Here is a 25,202-nt window from a genome sequence, read left to right as displayed (position 1 = left end):
GTGAGATCACACGCTGCAGGGGATCGCGACGCTTGTGATGAACTGCAGCACAGTTACAGGACTAGAGTAGATCACTCATTGTCACTGGGTGTCCTTAAACAAGCCCTGCTTACCTGGATATCCTTAATCTTGGTTCCAGGATTGTTGAGCAAACATCAAGGATGACCAATGACATGTGAGGTAAAGATATAGACTATTTGTTTACAAAAAAAATATATCTTAAATGCACTATGTTGACTTTCAGTACAATGTGCCTGCACATACACACGTTCATATCTGATCAGCATACTTACATTCACGAAGAAGACACTTTCTCAAACCTTGATCCGCCGCCATATAGCTGGAATATTTGCCGAGTGTGGTGTAAAACTCCTTCCCTCCCTCCCTCCCTCCCTCACTCACTCAAACAAACCGTGATACTATGTTGTGAAGTTACAACACAAGTCGGAAGTATAATTAGTACAAACGTTGGATATAGTTGTTAACATTTGGGAATAAATGGTAACGCTATTTACTTTAAGATGTGGTCATGTTTTTCTCATGCGGTGTTATTTCTCTGCACTGTCACGTGATGGCGCCGTTGCCCCATTCGCGCTCTATATAACATAGAGCACCGTACAGATACAGGCCGTCCATAAATGTGGATTTGAAACGCTTGGCAACTCAAGCAAAACTCAAGTATGTCTTTGGTCTTTCTTTTTGACCTCACCTGGATTTAAATGTTATTCATACGAGTAACTAGAAGTGTGTGGCAAAAAGGTTACAGCAATTTGACATGACCTAGAATATTTTGTAAATGACTTACATAACAGGGGGCTGGTGGAACACGGGCTCGCCTTTTAGAAACAATTGTATGATGGAGGAATACATTATTAATTCGAGATATGAAGCCCATTTCTCATGTCCCCCGCAGGGATATTGATGGAATATTGATAAAAGCGATGTAAAACTAGACTCACTCACTCAATATTCATTCACGCATCACATATTGCTGCATGTGTTTATGTTTTTCATGTATTGACATTTCGATGAAAGCCACCTGAGCGTGCTGTTTTGTGCCGAGCATATGGTAGTTTGTATGGCCCATAAGTATAGTCGACACCAACTCTAGGATATAAACTTCTTCTGACAAATGTATGAAAGCATGGAATTAATTCTTGAAAGGAAAGAGGCAGTATTTGGTTGATGTGACATTGTCTTGACGTGACATTGTTGTGAAGTTCTGTAAAATCACAACGATCCAGCGGAAAAGCAAAGTATTGACAGGTACATGAGGTGACAGAGTGTATCAGGCCAGAGCCCTAGTACTGTGTTGGTTCACTGAGTAAGGGTTATGGCCCTTGATAACATTATTTCATCAGAAAGACTACCCAGTGCTATAGAACGGTGATGCACTGAAACCCGTCTGTATCGACTTGATATTATATTGCGAACCAAGGTTAATGCTACAATGCATGTACTAGATTAACACTCAGTCGTTGAATACGTGTCATTTTGATAGTATCAAAGAAACCTATTTAAAATGAAAAGGGGCACCGGGAAACAAGGCCACGAGGAAATCTAGACTTGCTTCATATAAGACTTTAGCATTGCAGCAATGGTTAGGCAGTAGGGAAAATAATTTGATTCAGGGACTGTGAGACAGAGTATGAATGTAACTTGTTGCCAACCAGTAAACGAAATACAAAACAACCACAAATATGACGTTATGGGGTGAATATACTTTATTAATATGTCTGCTTTAGCAATAAGCCTTAACTTATTCTGAGGAGCAGTTGTGATCGAAGGGGTAGCCCAGTATTTATAGTGTTCGCTCGTGACGCCGAAGGTCCGGGTTCGAGTGTACATGGGTACAATGTATGAAGCCTATCGCTGGAATAGTGGCATAAACGGCCTAGAGCCGAACAGTTAATGAATAGTTGAATATCCTGCTCTACAAACTGAAACAATGGAACCTTTTTCCAAATGCTATCATTTTTATATATTGACACGATCACCGCTGTGTCGCCTTTCATTTCACGTAAAAAGTTAGAGTTCAAAATACTGAGCACTAACAAGTCTGAAACAACATTCCGCGACAAACTGTCCTTTAAAATATATTGTACTATTTTATCTTGACTGACGTTTCAATCCCACCGATCCATTAACCTTCATGTTTGCTAACGGTGTGTTCTCTTGCGCTGTTTGCTGAACCTCTTTTCGTCTACAATGTTGATGTGGATACGCCGTTTTCACAACGGCACCAAGATAAAGTCACATGACTGGCCTGTCCTAATTTGTAAAACCGAAGTATAATCGAGTAAGTCGAGCTATTCGTGGTTAATACTGCATAGGACTTTGTAGTTTGCCATTCGATTGAAAAATATAGTGGCACCCATGCCGAGGATCCACAAAACCAATACCATCCAATACCAAGGAACCACACCACCGAGCGCTTCTATAGACAGAACCCACACATCCGGATGATCCTACAGACGAGCCCCACGTGGCCAGATGATCCTACAGACAGGACCACACGACCAGATAATCCTGTAGACAGGACCACACGACCAGATAATCCTGTAGACAGGACCACACAACTAGACAATCCTGTTGACAGGACCCACATAACCAACTGGTCCATGTGACCAGCGGATACAATAGACAGTACCCACTCAGCTGATGCTATAGACAGTACCCACGACAACAAACTGATATAGCAGACATGACCTACTTAGCAACTTATCAAATAGACAGGACCTATAAAAACAGCTGATCCAACAGACAGGACCTACACAGCCAAAAAATCACACAGACAGGACCCACACTGCCACCTGATCCAATAGACAGGACCCATACAGTCAGCAGCTCCAATAGACAGGACCACACAGCCAGCTGATCCAGTAGACATGAGCTACATAGCCAGCTGATTCAATGGACAGGACCCACTCAGCCAGATGATCCTATATACAGGATCCATGCCGCTGGCTGATCCGATAGACAGGACCAACACAGACAGCTGTTCCAATAACATGCTGATTAAAAGGTCAGATTAACAAAGTGGGCCAATTAGATCTATTAATTTTGATGATGAAATCAACGAACCTCTTGAACCCACTGAAACCTTAAACCACTAAGATTTTGTTTGATGATCTATAGTTTTCAATCTTATGTGTATTATAGTGATATCTTAGCTCGGTGAGTGGGGGTGGTTTACGCCGCTTTTAGCAGTAGTCAAGCTAGATCAAGGCGGAAGACATCAGAAGTGGGCTTCACAATTTGCTGGCTCAGATTCAATCGCACCAACATCAGATTCGTTCAGGTAATGTGCTTGGTACTTTTCTCATGCTTTATCAAGACCATAGCTCGTGGGAATTATAACTGATGATAGTAATGCACTGTAATGTCATGGGCCTTCTCAGTGTATGATGTTGAGGAAAGACACATATCAAGCATCACGCCATGTGTTTGTTAAGTAAGTATATCCGCAGAAATAACTTTAATACGTTGTGTGACACGCACGTGGCATTGCGAGTTAAGTAGTGATGATTATTTCACTCATCTTGTATCCGTCCCCGGCTTCACTACAAGTCCTACCCGTGCAATATCCAAATTTTATTGTAGTAAAGGCTTCCTGGCTTTTCAGTTACGTAGGTCTATTTTCACCGCATTTGATCACTATGTGTGCGGCAACATGGATTATGTACTCTTTGAACTATAGACTTTCTTACCCTTCGCTCTTGTATTTGGGACCCGTAAAGGTCCCGGGGTAGAATAGGCCTTCAGCAACCCATGCTCGCCATTAAAGGCGACTCAGCTTGTCATAAGAGGCGACTAACGGGATCGGGTGGTCAGGCTAGCTGACTTGGTTGACACATGTCATCGGTTCCCAATTACGCAGATCGATGCTCATGTTGTTGATCACTGGATTGTCTGGTCCAGACTCGATTATTCACAGACCTCCGCCATATAGCTGGAATATTGCTGAGTGCGGCGTAAAACTAAAACTCACTCACTCACTCTTGTATTTGGTCTGTGTAAGGTGGAAGCATTTACAAAAGCATCTACAGATTTAAACAACATCTACTGCTGCGTTTGACTGCCATTTTGGAAGCTGAATACAGGTTTGATATTTATGGATGACAACGTCATTATATAATGATGCGACACGTCTATACCGTTGTCAAGAAAATGTCTTGTTGTGTTGCTTAACATCGGTATAAGAGCCCATACCGAAACGTCGGATTATAATATAGTAGAGAAATTGTTATCAATAAAGTATGACACCATTCTTATCAAATGCTGCCACGTTAAGTCCAACACCAGCTCCAGAACGAAATCAGCAGTGGTGTATACTAACATTAAAAACTGAAGGTGATTGGCATTCTGAATACTGCTTGTGTGTATCAAATATTTCTGACTTTCTGAAGTTTTCCATGATTTATTGATCGTGTCATCGCAAATCAAACCTTGAAGGAGGTTCACTTTCGTGTAAGTGGAACGAACGGGTAATCACGAATGTCAAACTGACCATGACATATGGCCTACCTGACCTAGCCCACTTCCAACGCACACGGCAGAGGACGGCCGTAATCTATGAAGCAGTTATAAAACAGAAGCTGTGCTCTATCCGTCATGGTTACCTCTGCTCGGTTAATTCCATCAGGTAGTGAGAATTCCCGCTCAACCAGGATAAGATGTAGGACAACACCAAGCCGCTGTTTGACACGGACTGTTAGAGGATTAAACTTGAAATTCCACTGAACAGAAGAAGGTATGGTGAGAATGGTGTAATTTGTGGTGCAAGGTATTAGGGTTAACGCCGTGTGCTGACATGGCGCGTCGTAGAAGTTTGTTGCAATTGTATAAAGAAAGTAACTGAGGATCACTGAAAATTTTATCGGTTCCTTAAATGTTAACAACTTTGTTTCAACGGTGTTGTCCCGGGAATAATGCACAAGCCTGGTACAAGTTTAATCACAACCGTCAATGATCCCATTGGGCACAAAGGACTGTTCATGGTAAGATGTGGAAACATCAAGGGGTAAGCACGTTCAAGAAACTTGCTCAAGAACTGGCAACGGTTGTAATCGTTGTTGTCTTAATTCGTATGCGTTTTTATTAAGTTAGTTTTTGTCATTACGTTCTATGCTAACATTATTATCAAACTTTGATTGGGAAGGTGAAATTAATGCAGGAGTTATGAATATGTTCACCGATAACGTTTTCTTTAAAGTAATTTTTATTCACTTCATCTGGTTGCAGTTCAAAAGGATACATAGGTTTGTGTCCTTTTATATTCACAACGAATATGTGGCGCTTTGCCAATGCTATCATGTGGTTGAGTAAATGGGTTTCACTGCAACAAAAAAGAATATCGCGGTTTGATATTTCGTACGTTTTACCAAGAACTTGAGTTAGGAAGCGGTTAAAATCTCCTCAGAACGTTTTAATGATTGAACAATCAAGATGTACATGTAGATGTTCACTTCTTGAACAACATAATGTACATAGGTCATTATCTGTCAATTTCATCTTTAGTAGTTCTCTTTAAGTGTTATTGGCTGTGTGCAAAAACGTATATTCAAAATCTATGAGTTTTGTGTTTTCTTTTGTTGATATTTTGAAAATATAGTTTTCCAGTTTATCAAATCATTTAGTTCCCAGTTCAATTTTAGACACACATTCAGAAATTTTTTATCAGATATGAAACTATCAAAGTTTTTCTTTGAGCTTTTGCTAGGTGTAATCAAATCGCTCCAAGAACACACAGATAACTTCGGTATATTTAAATAATATTGTTTTTGTCCGTATAACTTCATTTCACCTTTTGGGTATACTAAGGATAGCACGATAAAATCAAGTACAATACCCTTAATGCCAAATGTTAGAAAATTGTTGTCATTTTTACAAATAGCTTAAGTAAATTCGCTTGGGATTCAAAGGGTGTGCGCTTTCAGTGCCCGTTGCTTCATACTGATATTGCTCCATGGCTGGGATGTACCATTGCAGCTAGACATGGAATGTCACATGCGTTGTTAGTAATGACATGTTGCACATGTAGCAAGACGATCGAAGATACTCACCACAGGATACGTAACATCTGTTCCAGCCGGCCACATTATCAATGTTAGCACGTACTGGTAACTGAGGTTGTATTGGACGAAGGGAGTCGTCCATTTTGAAAATGATATTCCGCTGCGAATACAAATGTCGCCATGACCTGCAGAAGTCAAAGCATAATGATTTCCTCGAACCTAAAACTAAATTTCTTCCACCGTGTTTTTGCATTTTGGTCACTGAAGCCATCCTGCAAGTATCTACCTAATCTGCGGCCAAACAAGGGCATGGTCATGTGTGCTTACTTCCGGTACCCACATCGTACTAAGAGAGTGGCAGGGTACGACGGAATGCATTTGGTGTGAGGGATCCGGTTCTCAACATACAAGATTACACCAGGCTCGAACTCAGACACTCCTGGACCACACCATTCATTCTGTCATGTAATGCTACTTTCATACGGTACTTGTCTAAAGTTACTGTTTTTGTCAATCCTTGGTCGAGTTACCGTTACTGCCAAATGGACATTTATCTAACACTTTAGTTCTTAACTACCAGTCCATCTGCTAAAGAAATCCCCACAACTGCCTGTTAAATATTATGATCATTATGTGGTTGTTAAAATGGTTTCCTGACTCACCTTTTTCCCTAATGTCATTTCCACTTAATTCATAACGAACTACAAATTGAATTTAATGTTGGAATATTTCTGTAACGTCCTTTATCCACACTTTTCTCCTTAAATTCAGTCACTTAATGTACCAACACCTCTTTTTTAATCTTGTAAATATAAAACTATCTGGACAGTAATTTACCTTTTACCTACAAAGAACTTTGAGATACAATTATAATATTTATTGCTACGGTGTAGAAAACATTTCTTTTCATCATTCATCTTGTTATGGCAACAGAACTGTTGAATCCGAAAGCTTATATCGCGTTTGAAACTGGTGATAGTATAACTGATCCTAATGTGCTATAAAGGATATACAGCCATTGTCAGCTACAGTGTCAGTTCAGTAACTACAAGCTCATTGTCAACGGCTCATAGCATTAGCAGACTGCTGATCAAATGCCTAGTATGGGGTGGGGTAGTCTAAGGCCTTCGCTTGCCACGTCAAAGATCAGGGTTTGATTCCCTGCATGGGCACAGTGTGTGGGGACCATTTCCAAAGTCCCACCCCTTGATGTTGTTGGATTATTACCAACTGATCCAGAAGCAGGGACCCACACAGTAAGCTGATCTAATGGACTGGTACGACTTAACTGATCCATTAGAGAGGATCCACACAGTCAGCTGATCAAATACCGATGATTTACAAAACCAGTTTATCCAATAGCCTGGATCCACACAACCATCTGACTCAGAAGCAAGGACCATCACAGCAAGCTGATCCACTGGCCAAGATCAAAATAGTCAGTTGTTCCAACAGTTAGGACCATCACAGCAGGCTGATCCTCTAGCAAGAGGGGCGCAAGTCTCCCTGAAATATATCTTGTACGATGAAGAAGGACCACGAGGTATGCGTAATGTCGGAATTATGCCAAAAACTGTGTAAAGTAATACTCAGTCACTCACAACCATCAACACATGTGACGGTCATTATCTGTATCTGTTTGTGGATGGCGGTCCATATAATGACCAGACTCGCTAGGTACGCCGCGAACATTAGCATCTGGGACGGGCAGGCTCCACGACATCAGGCTGGGACACATGGCAGTAACTGCTTCAAACTGTTTGCCGGTACGTACATGCATGGCGTCATGCAAGTTATTTACCATTTATCATTTTACCTGAGTGGAAAAACACAATCACAGTGTCAGGATGGATATACTGCATTACCTACATTTGCGTTTTGTCTGTATATATTTTTTTTAATAGATCAGTGATTCTTATTTTGTAAGCGAAGCAGTTTTAAAATCGAAGCGCTTTGCAATCGGGAAATATGTGCATAAGTAAATGTGGAATATGTTCTAACGCGGGCTACCAGGCTGATTCGTTTCGAACGCGCGGAATCCTTGCGATCTGGATTTCGGCAGCCACTAAGAAAACTGATGATATCAGTTATTTGAGATATAACGGAAGGCTGGATGAGAGATGCAGTTGTACGTGGATCGATGGATTTTCCTAATAACGTCAACATTTCTGTTATTGGACATTGTCACTTTACAGGCGTTATAGAGTGGCTTTGCGCTCGTCTGAAAGGTATGTTCTTATGAATATGGTCACCAGTCGTAAATGACAGTATCAAACAGATGCCCACTGTCAATTGACAAGGTAACTGCCTTTCCTTCTTGTAGTGATAAATTAACACATTTGTGTGATCACTTCTTCCGTATGGTCACTGCAATTTCTACATTAATTCATTATGTATCATTTCTTTTTTAATAATGTCTCGATTTTAAGGTAATTTCACGATTTCTGTAACGAGACTACTTTACACAGATGTGCAAAATAGGTGAAAACCAGAGTTGAAAACACACTTTCTGATTACCGACCCAGTTTTGAGAGACAATATATTTGTCCTGTCTGTCTGATTGCCTCAACAATGTCGACAATATTTCTCCTGTCTGGGCGATTGCACTGGCTATGCTGACAACATTCTTTTCCTGTCTGACCGATTGCTCCAGCAGTGTTAACAACATACTTTCATGTCTGTTTGCACCAGCGGTGTTAACAACATACTTTCCTGTTTGTCTGCTAGCACCAGCAGTGTTAACAACATACTTTCCTGTTTGTCTGCTAGCACCAGCAGTGTTAACAACATACTTTCCTGTCTGTCTGCTAGCACCAGCAGTGTTAACAACATACTTTCCTGTTTGTCTGCTAGCACCAGTAGTGTTAACAACATACTTTCCTGTTTGTCTGCTAGCACCAGTAGTGTTAACAACATACTTTCCTGTTTGTCTGCTAGCACCAGCAGTGTTAACAACATACTTTCCTGTCTGTCAGCTAGCACCGACAGTGTTAACAACATACTTTCCTGTCTGCTTGCACCAGCAGTGTTAACAACATACTTTTCTGTCTGTCTGCTAGCACCGACAGTGTTAACAACATACTTTCCTGTCTGTCAGCTAGCACCGACAGTGTTAACAACATACTTTCCTGTCTGTCTGCTAGCACCAGCAGTATTAACAACATACTTTCCTGTTTGTCTGCTAGCACCGACAGTGTTAACAACATACTTTCCTGTCTGTCTGCTAGCACCAGCAGTGTTAACAACATACTTTCCTGACTGTCGGCTAGCACCAGCAGTGTTAACAACATACGTTCCTGTTTGTCTGCTAGCACCGACAGTGTTAACAACATACTTTCCTGTCTGTCTGCTAGCACCAGCAGTGTTAACAACATACTTTCCTGTCTGTCTGCTTGCACCAGCATTGTTAACAACATACTTTCCTGACTGTCAGCTTGCACCAGCAGTGTTAACAACATACTTTTCTGCCTGTCTGCTAGCACCAGCAGTGTTAACAACATACTTTCCTGACTGTCAGCTTGCACCAGCAGTGTTAACAACATACTTTCCTGTCTGTCTGCTAGCGCCCGGAGTGTTATCCTCAGCTTGACGACACGCTACGAGACTTTATTGTATTCACAATCCGTGGTTAACATACCTCTGAGCGAGACAGATTCAGGGCAACACCTTGCAAATCGTGGTCCATGAATAGCCGACAGTAAGCAGTTTCATATATCTGGTAGCACGTGTTCAATTTACAAGTGGTATTATTGAGTTCGGTAGCATTAAAGGTTTTCATTGAATCTCGATTTAAATAAAAGTAAGGATGTATTATATACTCGTATATAGGTCACTTATTAATTATTTCAAAGGGTAGGATTTCATTAACATATACGTGATAAAGAGATAACTTGATCTACATGTGAAATAAGAAATATATAGTAATATCAGTATATATAGCACATGATATTTTAACTAGGAGTTTATATACGGATATGATATTTTTGGCTTTAGGTCCTATCGAACTGATGTGATATCGCTGACTAAGGGTACTGTTAACAGATGTTTTTTTCTGTAAAATATAAATATCGACTGCCTTTTTTCTGAAAAAATATATAATAGCATTTTAAGGCCCCTCCTTTGTTGCTTAAAGCAATACTCCAGTTTTACTGCATTTTATGACAGCGGTCACTAAAAGTCGAGTTAGGACAATCCAGCGATTGTCATAATGAGTTACTGAGATACGATGACTGGGGTGCATGTAGCAAGTCTCTTGGCCACCCGATCCCCATCCCGTCAGTCACATCTTGGGAGAAACATGGGTTACTTACGACCAGTACTAACCGGGCCGTCACAGAGTCATACGCTAGCTACCGTAGTTTACTATATGGTCATAGACTCGAAAAGTTAATGCGGATAATAATTCCAGGACTAACTAGGACTTTCTGATTGCTATTATCTATAACCTAGCATCGGATGCATGCATAACGGTTAGGCATATTTGCATTTGTAATCATACCCAAACATACATATCTGCATTTGTAATTACATATATCTCCATATCTATATATGACACACTGAGTCATGGCAACAGCTGTTCTCCTATTTCACGAACGCTTGGTTGTTTCGGTTAGTTATCGACTGGTATTGGCTTGTCAGGGCATTATGCCGGAGGGACGCTTAAACACGACACGACACGACGAGTGGTGGTAATTATATATTTTTGTCATACGTCTTATTTTGGCCACTTGATTTTGTGATCTGAATGTTAAAAACAGCGTTAGTTTGTCCAAGATCTAACACTGACAGTGTTTCTTCTATTCTGAAACATTTTTCATAACATAACTCAGCCTTGATAACCATGTCATCTACATATCTTTGTTCATTGGAATGACAGGCCTTTTGCATGAAATATTGCAAAGTGAAATTGAATGGAAGTTCATTGTTATAGTAATTGCAAAAGTGAATAATTATTTTTCATATCCTGTGTACGCATTCTCTTCACTCAAACATTTTGTGTTTGATGTTTAATCTGTATTAAGCGACGTCCAGTACTTAATCACAAAATCTGAGCCTGAATCTGTGTATGCACGATTCCCGAGTTGATGATACAGGCGAAATTAATGACCAACATTAGCGTTGTCAAGGGGCAGTTTTTATGAACAAATGGTATTGTTCGTTCAGCATAGGTCATGTCCTTCAAAGGAGGGGCGGTGGGGTAGCTGAGTGGTTAAAGCGTTCGTTCGTCACGCCGAAGACTCGGGTTCGAGTCCCCATATGGGTACAATGTGTAAAACCAATTTCTGGTGTCATCGCCGTTATATTGCTGGAATATTGCTAGAAGCGGCGTAAAACTAAACCTACTCACTCCATCCTCCAAACAATCTCCGTGGCTGTACGATCCATCGCCTCATACCTATTCCCTGTCACAGCAGTCGCCATAGGAAGCACCGGGGCCTATATTAAATATATCGTATTAATCCGTACATGTACACACGTGTGCCGATTGGTGATTACCAACTGCAGTTACACTGCTGCAGGTATTTTGCGATAACGTCATAATTCTCATAGCGAAACGAAACGAAGGTAAGGTTCAACTACACTAACAGCAGGGAACATTCCATTTCGGGTTAATTATATATTGATTTCGAAAAAACACGAAGCGTTTAGGTAAAAATCGAAATTTACAATGAAACGTGTCCGTGTCTTGCCATATGTTTCAGTGACAAAGACTAGATTGAAAGTTGATCCAAAATTGTTTTAAACTCTATTAAATGTGTTTGACATGCGCTGTACATGACGACAGAAACGGCCACGTGATTGAAGATCACTGACAAATACTATTCTTGGCATACGTCTGCCAATGAGACAAGCAACGTACAAGACAAGAAAAGACAAGACAAGACAAGACTGCTATGGGACGAAGTGAAAATGTCTTCCGAATTGGACATCATTACAATGAGTGGAGAGGGGATTCGTAATTGGCCACACAGATGGAACCCACATGCCCAACGTTCATAAGTTACGATAGTCGGACAATCGTTGCATGACGTCGGCTTCAAGAGCGGCGATTAACCGTCTTTCGGCTAAGGCTGTGTTTCCGGATGATTCAAGGTTTTCTTTGGTCTAGCTTGACCGGTGCACCGGAGAGAGGAGTAGACGGAATTACCGTTTCTGTTTCCGTGAGGTAGAACTATCATGACGACATCCTGGAGAATTGTGTGCGAAATAGTTGCCAAATGTTGCTAGCCAGTCGGGCAGGCTCTGCCTGAAAGCGACAAATCCACAAAATAATTCACCAGTTTTGTATTTACAAAATAGCCTCGTGAAAATTAACAATACATCGGGCCAATGACTGGAGATTTACGGACCCGAGTGGAATTTTACTAGCCACGGGCAAGCGGGCCAGTGCCTATTTCGCAAACACCCTGGTACCATTTTCACATCGTCATTAACGCCGTCATTAACGTCAAGAACAAACTGGACTCATATTGGTATTGATTCCCTCCAACATAAGAACGTCACCGCCAGAAAATGGCCGGAACTCAATCCACACTTGTCACACATCGAGAATGTCTAGGATATATCCTACGGCGATTCCACACATGAGTACAATGTGTGAAACTAATTTCTGGTGCCCCTGCCATAATATTGATAAAAGTAAACTAAACTCACTCATCCACTCTTGTTGCTTGAGATGCTATGTGAGAGGCAAGACTTACCTTCCCTTTATACACTGTTATGTTGAATAAATTTGCCGTGACAAATAGTGTAAGGAATTCCCTCAGAACCAGCAAAGTATACTGACAAGTCTAAAATATGAAGTATTTTGTATTGAACAGAGAGCTACATACAATGATTCACAATAGAGGTTTCATGTACAATACAACTGAGTCAAATCTAAAGTACTGGGTCACAAATATAATATCAACTCACCAAATTCTCCGTTTGAGAGTGAGAAACAGTTACACTGAATGTAACAACACGGCGAGCGGTCAGGCAGTGGTTATGTAGGTCAAGCGTTGACAAAGGTAGGCAGGTTGATGCTAGCCGAATGGTGTACTCTAGTTAATCTGAATGTGTGTCCATGTCGTCAACACAACCAGCTTTATATACACAGTCACTGGTTCTTGAATATTCGAGCACACGTGCCACCATCGCGATCAACGTAGAATTTTATCGTAGTCTCCCGGAAGTAAACACAACTAGTCAAAGGAGGCAACTCTAGAGCTCTTCCATAAAGATCTGCCGCTAAAATACCAATAGCACTGAACATTTATGATACGAAATGTGACCCATAATAACCATCCCTCAAAACTCTAAACATTGTGACCCAGTTATAATTATCACCTAATCAATATTACAATTTGCAGAAAATACACTCTCGTAAGAACACCTCCCTGAGGCAGATGGTTCTAGAATAAGCTCATATACGTCTGTATAAATTCAGTATATTGGTGTATACATCACATCGGCACATACAGTATGTAACAGATGAAAGATAATTCGCAATAACAATTTCTCATGACCATATACGAACAAGACCTTTTATTCTTTAGTGTTTAAACCATACAGCACTTACCAATATACGCTCTTACCCAACTGTATATTTGATATACTACTTATCATGGCAGATGATGTTGAATGTAATCGTTGCTATGTGTGTTATGTCATAGTCCACTTATGTAAATACGGTGTTGTTTCTGTGATTCTCAGGCTGTTACATGTACTATTTATTGTTGTGATATATAACAGCAGCTGATGTACAACAAAGTCCCTTTCGGGCGAACAGAGTATTGTTATCATAGTTATATATACTTATGTGTGGGAGCGTGAAGATTCTCACTTAGTCCTAAAATAAACTTATCTAATTAAAAATATACATATCTACAAGAAAAAATCTAGATGAAACCCTGAACAATCCTAAATCTCTGGTCGACTGACACTTAGTCCAAAAATTGGGTAATCTCAAAAACAGTTTATCATTTATATAGTTATCTGCAAAATATATTCGTATGTGTGTTTAACCTCGCTATGTCATATTCTTAAATGGGTTACCGAACAATCAATTTTAACATACCAGCTAAAGTATTATAGTTGATGTATGTATCTGTCACATATCAAATTGACTGTGTCTGTAATATAGACTATCAAATGACTATTGATTGTCTGTATGTACTCTGCTGCTGCCGCCCACTGCTGTTGTCAGCCATGTCAACGTGTACACTACAGTTTGGGAAAACACCACATCAGCAGCTGTTTATCCTGCCCTCAATCCCCGAGGGAAATGTGTAAATCACTACTTGTGTACGTGAACAATGTCTTTATTTTCAGCTCAGCTTCACATGCATATACAGCTGTTGTATATTTTCACAGACAAACCTTGATTTGATGTGAAACTTAGAGAAAAACGAATGATTGAATGATTGAATTATTTTGGGGATATTCATATTTCAAAGATTTAAGCCTCATATACCATAAACATAACCTAATCGTTTTGGTGCAGTTTTTCACAAACTTTACACTGTTACTTTGGTCAAATGGGATGTGCGTCTCCCCGGAGAGATGAACATCGGAAGTTTGCTTCCAAGCCGGAACATAATAAAGACGTTAAATGATGGTACTGGTTTCGATTCTGTCTGTTCAGCATTAGGAGGGTAAGACAAGGGATGATCTGTCCCGTTATGTCTGCGTGTTTTAACACATCTGACTGTCAAATCTCTTAGAAAACATCTTGTCGGCCTGTTGTTCACAAACACATCTAAATAATATTGTAACTGTTAATGAACATCTTGTCGACCTGTTGTTCACAAACACGTTTTACTAATTTTGTAACCTGTAAGGAACACCTTGTCGGCCTGTTGTTCACAATCACGTTTGATTAATGTTTTAACCTGTAAGGAACATGTAGCACTTTTGTCCACAATCACGTTTGAGTAATGCTGTAACCCTTAACGAGCATATTGTCGACCTGTTGTTCACAAACACGTTCGACTAATATTGTAACCTGTAAGTAACATCTTGCCGACCTGATGTTCTCAAACATATTTGACTAATGTTCAAACCTGTAAGGAACACCTTGTCGTCGTGTTGTTCAAAAACACGTTTGACAAAGGTTACAACATTAGTCAAACGTGTTTGTGAACTTATGGAACACCTTGTCGATCTGTTGTTCACAAGCACGTTTGACTAATGTTGTAACCTTTAAGGAGCACCTTGTCGACCTGTTCTTCACAATCACGTTTGACTAATACGGTAACCTGTTGCTCGACCTGTAACCTTTCAATTGTATCAACAGTTAACTGAGTTGCTAGGTGTTCTTTACAAACACGTTTGTATCTTCCCGTTAAAAAGCTTGATGCTAGTACAATTTTAATAGAATGCTTAAAACAGCGTTTTACAAGGGCACCTAACAGATGACTATTTTTTCCACGAAATCTAATACGGCAATTGTCAAGCATTATTATTCAGAAAATGTAACAGCTTTTAATATTAATCACCTGCATACTCATGGCCTGTTGATTATTTTTACTAAAAGAGTTAACATATATATAGCATGTTTTTCACAAGCAACATCATAGCTATGTTAAACTTACGATGTAAAATCATTTACAAACACGATGAATATGCGTAGTTTTATTTGATGCGTCTCTGTAAATAATTCTAGAAAATGAATTTAGGCATATGAAAGGGATTTTGGGGGTCACAGCTTTTGCCACATGTAATGATCCAGATAGAGGTTTTTCATAGCAAATACGCGGTTTCGTTTAAAGTTTGACTGAGAGACGTTAACGTAATTGATAATTATACCTTAGCGACTTTAATGGCTTTTTATGTGTTTTAATTACTTACGATTGATTAATCTACTCATTTAAAACTTTTGATTCAATACATTGCCATGCATGTTTGAATTCTCAGCTTTTGGTTAAGGTGGGCTAACGTGTCTTTCTCAGGTAACCAGTCTTAGCTTGCTCTCTCCATGTTAGCGTTCTTGGATGTTTCTGCTACATCAATACCAGTGATACATTGATCTCCAGCAACCCCTGTCGTAGGGGTGACTAACGGGATCGGGTGGTCAGGCTCGCTGACTTGGCTGACACATGTCATCAGTTCCCAATTGCGCAGATCGATGCTCATGTTGTTGATCACTGGATTGTCTGGTCCAGACTCGATTATTTACAGACCTCCGCCATACAGCTGGAATATTGCTGAGTGCGGCGTAAAACTAAACTCGCCCTCTCAATCACTAAGGGGATCGGGTGGTCAGACTCGCTGACTTGGTCGACACATACCATCGTATCTAAATTGCGCAGATAAATGAACATACTGTTGATAACTGGATAGTCTGATCGATTTTTGTTCCAACCTGCAGCCATATAACTGGAATCTGCTGCTGTAATCAACAGAATCATATAAACAAACAAGTTATCAGTAGGCAACATATATTTATTTACTCCAGGCAGCAAATTTGGTCCGTAGTTGTGTTTGAAGACAGGTCATGAACCCATGTGTAGTGGATGTGTTAAAAGTTGTAAACAGTTGGATTGGTGCTAATTACAAACAACCTGTTGCAGATGAAGGAACACTGGCTCCTACCGTCGTAATGGTGCGGACATAGCGTTACATCCTTCAATGATGATTGACAACCAGACGTCGAGGATCATCCAGACAGCCTGGCTTTTCTGGGGTTTCATGATGCCGGTAAGATGCATTCTCCATCACTGGACACTGACCACCATGTACATGTCACAGTGTATCTAAGGAAATAAATTACAGTTTTGTTTCTGTCCCGAAAACGTTTGATCGTGAGTTCGAATCACGTGAGTACTCCCTGACAATGTTTGTTGCTTTGTCAGATACACACACCTGTTGATGGATGTCACCAAAATAGCTTAAGATAAACTGTTTGGCAAACTTCCTTGATTTAATCGAGCCAATCAGAGGAAAGCTTCCTGGGCTTGCGTATGAAGAAACAGATAAGCAAGCTGTGAAGCTGTGCACATGTCCACATCATGTCAAATGTCTTATCTCCGAAGTTCACCGTTTCATAAGTGCTTTGTTTCAGAGATTTAATATTATTTTTGATACATTTTCTTCACGCATTGTAACTACATCTAAGGTCACTACATTGTTAGGGCATGGCGTTTTCCCTGGATTTGCTTTTGGGAAAGCTGATTTCAGTAAGGTACAGAATCTAGTGGGTTTTTTCAGTGTGCTGGCGATTAGATGCTTGACTGAGAGAGTGTAGGTTCGCATCCCGGATGTGTTTCAACCTAACAACTGAGAAAGCGTAATACCGCATTACATCTGACCACTTTCTAAATGAACGGACATGTCGTAAAAGAAACCTGCATCATGTTGTTGATGATCCAACAGATTTTGTGAAATACTTTATAAGGGTTATCTCACGCGTTCATCCATGGAGTCTTAATAATAGAAATTCCTAAGACATCTTTACATCTGACTTTGTATATGGAATGTCACGTTCAACATGGTCCCTTGTCTGCCTAGGGAGTTGGAGACGCCATTCTGGGACCAACCCTCCTTGATCTCCAGCTGCTTGTCCAGGAGTCGGTGGACAAGTTCTCCTTCCTGATCCTCTGTACAGGAATAGGCGCCATTATAGGCAGTCTCCTCGCAGGATTCATATTCACCAGCGTCAACAACAGGCTCAAGCTGGCACTGACCATCATCCTGGGGTCCGTGGTCAACTGCGTCACGCCGGCATTTCCGGCGTTCGGCTATTTTTGTGTCATGTTCTTCTTACAAGGAGTGTCCAGAGGTTTTGCAGGGTGCTGTAAGTTACCACACCAGAATGGACTTCAATGTTCCTCTGAGTTCATTGAGGTGTGCTCACTGTGTAAATCCGAGAGGTAGATTAGCGCAAAGTGTGCACATCGTTTATCATGACTGTTCCTTTTGACCTTCACATACGAAAGATTTTGAAATCGATAGTTAATAACAACAACTACGTCCTTGATGGTGAATGTAATCAACACAGACACGTTCCCAATCGGTAACATCTGCTTTGTAACAATGAAACACAAAACTCTCCTTTTATGTTCTTTTTTCAACCAATCAGAAAACAGCAGTCTACCGTGAGACCCGATCAAAATAATTCATGTATATCATCAATATCATTTACGCCATGCTTTACTGCTAATCATTTAAACGTGTAATATGTTTGACGATATCATGCTGTTACCCTCTCGGCGGTTGTGTTTGGTGTTGTTTGGTGGTCAAACGTAAAGGGCTCATGTTTCCACACCGGGTGAGGTCATTTGTGGTTTGTGTTTCCTCAAGCTAGAGGTGGAGCTACTCACCGGTGGGCGAGCCCAGTGGTTAAAACGTTCGATTTCCCAATATGGCTAGTCAAGTGAAAGATGTTTATGGTAATTAAGGCAATATACAAATAATACAAGTATATATATATATAGCACATGCTACAGACATTTCACAGTACAAATTACAGTTCAGATGTTGCTTCTAGGGATAAGATAAGATAAGATAAGATAAGATAAGATAATACAGGTTCCCATACAGCATAGAAAATTAAAAGTTAGAACAGACTGGATAAAACTTCTATAAAAAACCACCATAATGGTTTGGTCTAATTTGAAGTGTTTAATCTCCACAGTAAATGTAACCGCTGCTTGATATTTGTATTTACTGGTAGTGTTAAAATTCCGTGATAATTTTGAGTCTAAAATAGCGATAAAAGATATTTGTGTTCCTCGACTACTTCAATGTCCTTGTCATTTATGTTTACTGGTGAGGTAGATAATTTATCTTTCCTGAAATCAGTTATCCTTGAATCACACCACTCCGCAAAGTCACTACTTTCATTTCTATAACACGCTTCAGATTCTCTTATTGGTCCCACCAGTGTGGCATCATCCGCAAATTTAACAGTAAAGGCAGATTCAGGGGTACATTTGCAATTGTTTGTGTAAAGAATGAATAAAATGGGTGAAATAACGAAGCCTTGTGGAACACCTGTGGCTGTACAAACACGTGATGAAAGAGTACAATTTACACTAACAAACTGTGGTCTGTTGACAAGGAAAGAATTGATCCATCAGATGAAGTTTGGGAGAACATTCACATCTAAGAGTTTCTTCATTAATACATGAGGTTGAATGCTGTTAAATGCCCAATTGAAATCAACAAACAAATGTCTTACATATGTACCGCAAGTTTCTATTTGTTGATAAATCCTGTTCAAAGGTGTAATGGTTGCATCGTCTACGCCCCTGGTGACTCTGTCAGCAAATTGTAATGGGTCTAGAAGCGGTTTCACATGATTCAGTAATGTATCTTTAATCCAACGTTCAAGGCATTTCATGGCAATAGAAGTCAGGGCAACAGGTCTGTAATCATTGTTGATCGATGGATATGTTCATTGTGCCACAGGGACAATCCTAGATGTTTTCCAAAGACTGGGAACAGTTTGAGTATTTACTAACATGCCAGTATGTCATACATAAAGAGCTAGATTATGCATTATAAACTCATTGTTTGGACTATCAACTGGAAGCAGTAGTTGAAGGATATTTTAATAGATAATTATTTAGGCTACATTGTTTTCTTAAAACCAGCACAATCTGGGCATTTATAGTGAATTTCGCCTTCTGCATAATGGACATATTCTTAAACTTCTCTCTGTTGAAAATCGTCTGCCTCTATCTTTTTGAAACTCAAACAAGCCATAACGAAACTTGACAAATACACGTCTGATGTTTCTAGATGTCAATACAGACAGATATAGTTCTGGTTGAATTAAGCTATTATATGATCCATTCAACTAATATCTTGAACTATTGTCTAGACAGGAGTGCCAATCCTGATAATACATGGTAACGGACTGTGGTATTGTTAACACAAAAATAAATTCACACTAATTGTGTATAATGATTTCCTTATTTTCCAGATTTGCTGGAAGTATGCAACGACTTGTGGGTGCAGAAGGGGACTCCTTTCCAGTTCATCTTTTGTGGTGCAACAACTGGATCTATCCTAACTCCGCTCATTGTCCGCCCTTTCCTGTGTGTGATGGAGGCCCCTGACGACCCGTTCTTTCCCCCAACGCTTACAACTAATCAGACCAGTGACAATACCACTACATGTTCCGCTGCTGAAACCCACGTACAACAGGCTTACCTTGTTCTTGGAGCCGTTACCATACCGAGTGGCCTAGCCTTCATCTATTACTGGCTAAAGAGCAGAAGATCTGGAACCATTGAACATGTGTCGCTTTACGAGGATCCAGATGACAGAAAGAAGCAAGCGGTTAAAACCAAACTATATTATCTGTTTTTAATACTTTTGTTTTTCTTCTTTTTCCCTATAGTTGGCAACACCATGTTGTACAACACATATTTGACGGTGTACGGAGTCGAGGGGCCACTGCATATATCTAAAACCGTTATGATGTACATGACGTCAATGTTTTGGGGAGGACTGCTTGTTAGTCGTGTTGGTAACATGTTGTTAACACGATGTTGCGGAAACTTCTACATTATCTTGGTGAACTGCACGTGTCTTTTCATAAGCGGAGTGTTTATGCTCAGTCTAGCAGGAAGATATAAAGAGGCTTTGTGGGTATCGACCTTGGCTCTTGGCCTGTTCTCAGGACCCTATCAAGGGGCAGCCTTAGCTTGGTCAGAGAACTTTATACCTTTAGGGCCGAAAATAATATCATTGACATTTTTGGGTGTGGGTGCAGGTGCAATGGCTTTGCCGTTTGCGGGGGGTATGTTGTATCATTATGTGCCCCCAATGGGGCACATGTATTTAGTATTCAGTATGATTGTTTTTCTGTGTTTAGTATTCGTTCTACTGAATTATGTAGGATATCATATTAAGGCGTCACACATACGGCAACCAGAGATCCCTTTAAAGGAAAGCGAATCGGAGTGATGTTGATCGCAGCACATCAATGGAATAGGACTAAGGTGATCAATGGTGGATGGTGAGTTAGCTGTGCCAGTGATACTGGAAACAGATCAGTAATATCTTGATGATCGATGTTGGAAATGAGAGTACGTATACTGATCACTGGGTGATCAATAATGGAAGAGAGACTGAGTGAGTGATTGTGTCAGATGGATTTTACATCGCAGTTTCCCTCCAATATCACGGTGGGGGGACACTTGAAATGGGCATCACATATTGTACCTATGTGGGGAATCAAACCCGGGCTTTCGGCATGACGAGCGGGCGATATAAGCACTGGGCTACAACCACGGAAGAAGAGTTCGCTATACTGATCTCCCGTGACACCTACACATATAACTTGATTCGGAATAACTGTACAGATGTTTCCTTGTATACTGGGTTGTACTGGGCGCCAGGTTGTCGACCAGTCGATGTTATTGATCACACTGCTCCCTATGCACGTATATGACATATATTTTCAAATTGTTATCTTTTCTGAGAGATTATGTTTTTCCTTGTTTGTTACCAGATCTCTAATACAAACATATTTGTCTGATATTCTTCTCGAGTGATTACTCTTTCACCTTAAAAGAGACCCAGGTTAGAAGATTCGGGTTAGAATGAATCTTAAGCAACCAATGTCTGTCGTATGAGGAAACTGCCGACATCTGTGACCAGGCTCACCAGGCTGGTTAATGCATGTCATCGCATATCTATGATCATGGTATCAATGACAGGACTGTCTAGTCCAGACAAACCTCCGTCAGGAACAGCTGTAATATTGCTGTGTTCGGCATCAGACAATGATCGAACATAAAGCTGTAATAAATCTCCCAAGCGGCCATGATTGACAAAGGCCACTAAGGCCACAAAGGCCACTAAGGCCACAAAGGCCACTAAGGCCACAAAGGCCACTGTTCACTGAGCGAGGTTATGATCGTGGGTATGAATCCCGGCTTCCCATGTAATTTCACAGCACCGTGCTTGGTAGATTTATGAAAGTGGTGAACACATATGGCATGGATCAGTTTTGCTTTTCCTCTCTTTTATAAGTAGCCAATTATAGCTTACTGGCGTGGTCGTCTTGTCGCACAATAAACAGTGTCAGTCTGCAGGAGACCGCACCATCACTGGGATCTTGTGAATCTTCCCACAGATCACGTTTGCATTAGAACAGATTGCATGTAACACACATCACCAACTTAATGGAATGAGCGGAATGTAGGACAGGTAAAGGAGAGGCCTATCACAGTGTGTTCGCACCAACCAGTGTATCGAGTGAACAAATTGACATGGGTCCTGATGAAGATCAAAACGCCTCATAGAGAAGCAAGATATATCTTACGGCCGTTTCCTGGGATTCATGTAAAGTGTGTTGAAACATAAAAGCAGTTTCATTTTGTATCCTCATTTTTGTCTGTTTTTTTTATTTTGGATAAAATAACTCCGAGTCGGGTCTTGAAGAAGACTTTAAACATAATCTGTTTGATCGGGTTTTACAGTATGGTTCAAAATTATTGAGAATAGCTAAAGCATTTCATATTATTAAACGAGAACAAATCAGATAAAATTGAATGTATTGTGAAAGTGAACTGACCTTTTCATGTTGTGTAGGTAACAATTTAATATTTTATCAAGTCTCCTTGAGCTTCACGGCACAGTCTAAGACGGGTAGGCATACTTCCTATCAGAGAGGTTAGTGTCTCGTGAGTTATGCTGTCCCGGTATCGGACCACTTCTCTCTTCATGTCTTCAATTTTTGTCAACCCCTTTTGATTCACACATTCCTTCATCATCCCCTAAATGTTCTCAATGGGATTTAAGTCAGGACTATATGCAGGAAATGGTAATGCAGTCACATTTTTCTCCTGAAACCACTGCTTGGCATGTTTTGCGGTGTGTTTAGGATCATTATCTTGCTGCAAAATCCAGTCATTTCCATAAAACACATGTGCACTTAGAAGGAGAAAATTATCTAATATGTTAGTGTAGCGTTGACTTGTCAGATTTCCCTCAAACACACACAGCGGGGTCGTTCCTAATAAGGATATCCCTCCCCATACATGAAACTTTGGGCTGTATTTAGGTCGTCGATACAACGGTGCTGACGCAGACTTTGTCCATATTTTCACATTATTGGGATATACCCATATTGAGCTTTCATCAGTAAAAATCACATTTTCCCAGTCAAAGTTTTCATGTGCCAAACACCACTCAACACGCCTGTCTTTATGTTCTTGTTTCATGAGAGGAGAAGGAATTCCAGTCTTTTTCTCCCATCCAAGATCAATCAAATTTCTTCTAACTGTAGATTTTGATATAACTGTTGACCCCCTTTCTATCATTTCATACCTGATGTTGGAGATGCTTGCCCTTTGCTTTTTAGACGCTACAATTCCCAGCCGGACGCGATCTGAGAAGTCCAATTTTCTGGGTCTCCCTGCTCCTTTCTGGTGCCCAAAATCCTTTCCCTCTTTAAAATTCTTCCTAATCCTATACACAGTAGAAAGAGGAGTTCCTGTTCTCTCTGCCAATGTATTTACATCATCAATTCCTTGATTACACAACTCAAAAATCAACCTTCTTTTATCTTCAGCAGACATTGTTGACAGTGCTGAGGAAAATGACGTCTGCTACAAATTCAGGGGAGGTAACTCTAATTGTACTATACTCAGTAGGCCAAGATGAGTTACCTCCCTTATACCATTACTTAGTTTTAAGTATCAGTGAATCAGTTGAGGTGTTAGGATAGCTCAAAGTAAGAAGAAAAATTCTCAATAATTATGAACCAGACTATATCTTTGCGTGATGTTGGCGCTCCGTGACACGATACTGTTTGCAGATTATTCCATCCTCTCACTTCACAATTACAAAGTGGTGCACGAGGTAATTTGAAGCAGTGCAAGTGAAGGGTTAAGGCATTATCAGCATGAAGCCAAAGCAAACAAATAAATGTTTAATTTACAATGTTTTCACGGGACATGTTCCGTCTTGAAATAAAACTATGAGGTTTTGAATGGAGAGGAGAACTTGTCCCGTTTCAGGTAGCGCCCGGATTGGCAAGTGTTAAAGATTCGGGTAAATATACACGGGAATTAGAAGGTGAGACTCACAGCTTTGACACATATCGTATCTGTGTTGTGTAGATCGATGCTCATGTTACATTTCACTGGATTATCTGGCACAAACTCGATTATTTACAGACTGCCGCCATGCAATTCGGATATTGCTGAGCGGGGCGTTAAAAAAACAACAATAACAAAAAAAAAACCCGAACAAAACAAACCCAGACAATCAAAATCTGAAACCATTTATAAATTAATGTGGATCGTTCACTGAATATCCGTGATGACACCAGGTGTTTTGAAATTATAAAATAAAACTAATCATGGTTATCTTCAGTGACTTTTTTAAAACTTACAGTGTAATTTCCAAGGCCTCAAAGTGAGGTAACTTTTGAGGTAATTGGGGTTGGACTTCTCCCAGCGTGTGACGAAATGCTACGTTCATAGAATGAGATGACACGACTTAGGATTGATGGATGCAGGGTACACCGTGCATAATGTATCGTCTGTGTGAGAAAAAGATTATCACACCATGTTATTCGGGGGTGGTGGGGTAGCGCAGTGGATAAAGCGTCCGTTCGTGACGATGAAGATCCGAGATCGATTCCCCACATAGGTACAATGTGTGAAGTCCATTTCTGGTGCTAAAAATATGGCTAAAAGTAACACAATAACTAAACCCACTTACTATTAATCAGGATTAATACATGGGTGTTCCTCTGGTATTAACTTATCACTCTGACTTTAAAATGGGCTGAAAAATTGTAGCAATTTGATATGTTTTGAATATTCCCATGATACAATTGTCTATGATTGTTGAGTAGTCGCAAACAAGTGCTTTGGGGCGACGTTACAACTAAAATCAGGAATTCGACTGGGCTACAATCGCTGAAATAAAGAAGCAAACAATATTTGCCCTTTAAATATCTGAACAAGCGGCCATTTCACAAATAGTTTGAGTGTTTGGCCAGTGCAATACAAGCGCAATGACTCTGGTTTTGAGGTTTCCGATGTCTTCAATGCTTGAGGTCTTTCAGCGTTAAATTAAAACTCCATAAAAAGTCTGAACTGTTACATACTAGTATATGCGTAGTATGTCTAAGCTGAGAAGTCTCATAATGATGTATGAACGTTTCAAGCTGTACATGTGAACTAAGCCCAATGGTCACGGTGTCACATTCGTTCCAGACTGTGTGAGGTAGCC

General features: G+C 40.3%; 1 protein-coding gene across 8 annotated transcripts; it reads left to right on the top strand.

Moving 5' to 3' along the window:
• LOC137277689 (sodium-dependent glucose transporter 1-like) lies at positions 1-22,335 on the top strand. 8 transcript variants are annotated; one of them, XM_067809565.1, is made up of 4 exons: positions 1-180; positions 16,571-16,697; positions 17,508-17,793; positions 19,927-21,493. In XM_067809565.1, the coding sequence occupies exons 2-4, from the start codon at positions 16,629-16,631 to the stop codon at positions 20,913-20,915; spliced, it is 1,344 nt and encodes a 447-aa protein (XP_067665666.1). In that variant the 5' UTR covers positions 1-180; positions 16,571-16,628; the 3' UTR covers positions 20,916-21,493. The 8 variants fall into 8 exon arrangements, with proteins under 8 accessions (XP_067665666.1, XP_067665665.1, XP_067665669.1 ...); XM_067809564.1 differs by lacking the exon at positions 1-180 and adding an exon at positions 4,301-4,753 and having other exon boundaries at positions 19,927-22,335; XM_067809568.1 differs by lacking the exon at positions 1-180 and adding an exon at positions 4,814-5,000 and having other exon boundaries at positions 19,927-21,494.
• The last annotated feature ends 2,867 nt before the right edge of the window (positions 22,336-25,202 follow it).

Source organism: Haliotis asinina, chromosome 3 (assembly GCF_037392515.1).
Source record: "Haliotis asinina isolate JCU_RB_2024 chromosome 3, JCU_Hal_asi_v2, whole genome shotgun sequence".
NCBI classification, from domain to species: Eukaryota; Metazoa; Mollusca; class Gastropoda; order Lepetellida; family Haliotidae; genus Haliotis; species Haliotis asinina.
Note: the sequence above shows the minus strand (reverse complement) of the source record. Positions and strands in the feature narration are given on the sequence as shown.

Excerpts from the sequence above, each read along its gene's own strand:
- LOC137277689 (XM_067809564.1), top strand. The coding sequence starts at position 16,629 with ATGATGATTGACAACCAGACGTCGAGGATCATCCAGACAGCCTGGCTT. Across the intron at positions 16,698-17,507 it reads TCTGGGGTTTCATGATGCCG|GGAGTTGGAGACGCCATTCT; the intron begins GTAAGATGCATT and ends TTGTCTGCCTAG. Across the intron at positions 17,794-19,926 it reads CAGAGGTTTTGCAGGGTGCT|ATTTGCTGGAAGTATGCAAC; the intron begins GTAAGTTACCAC and ends CTTATTTTCCAG.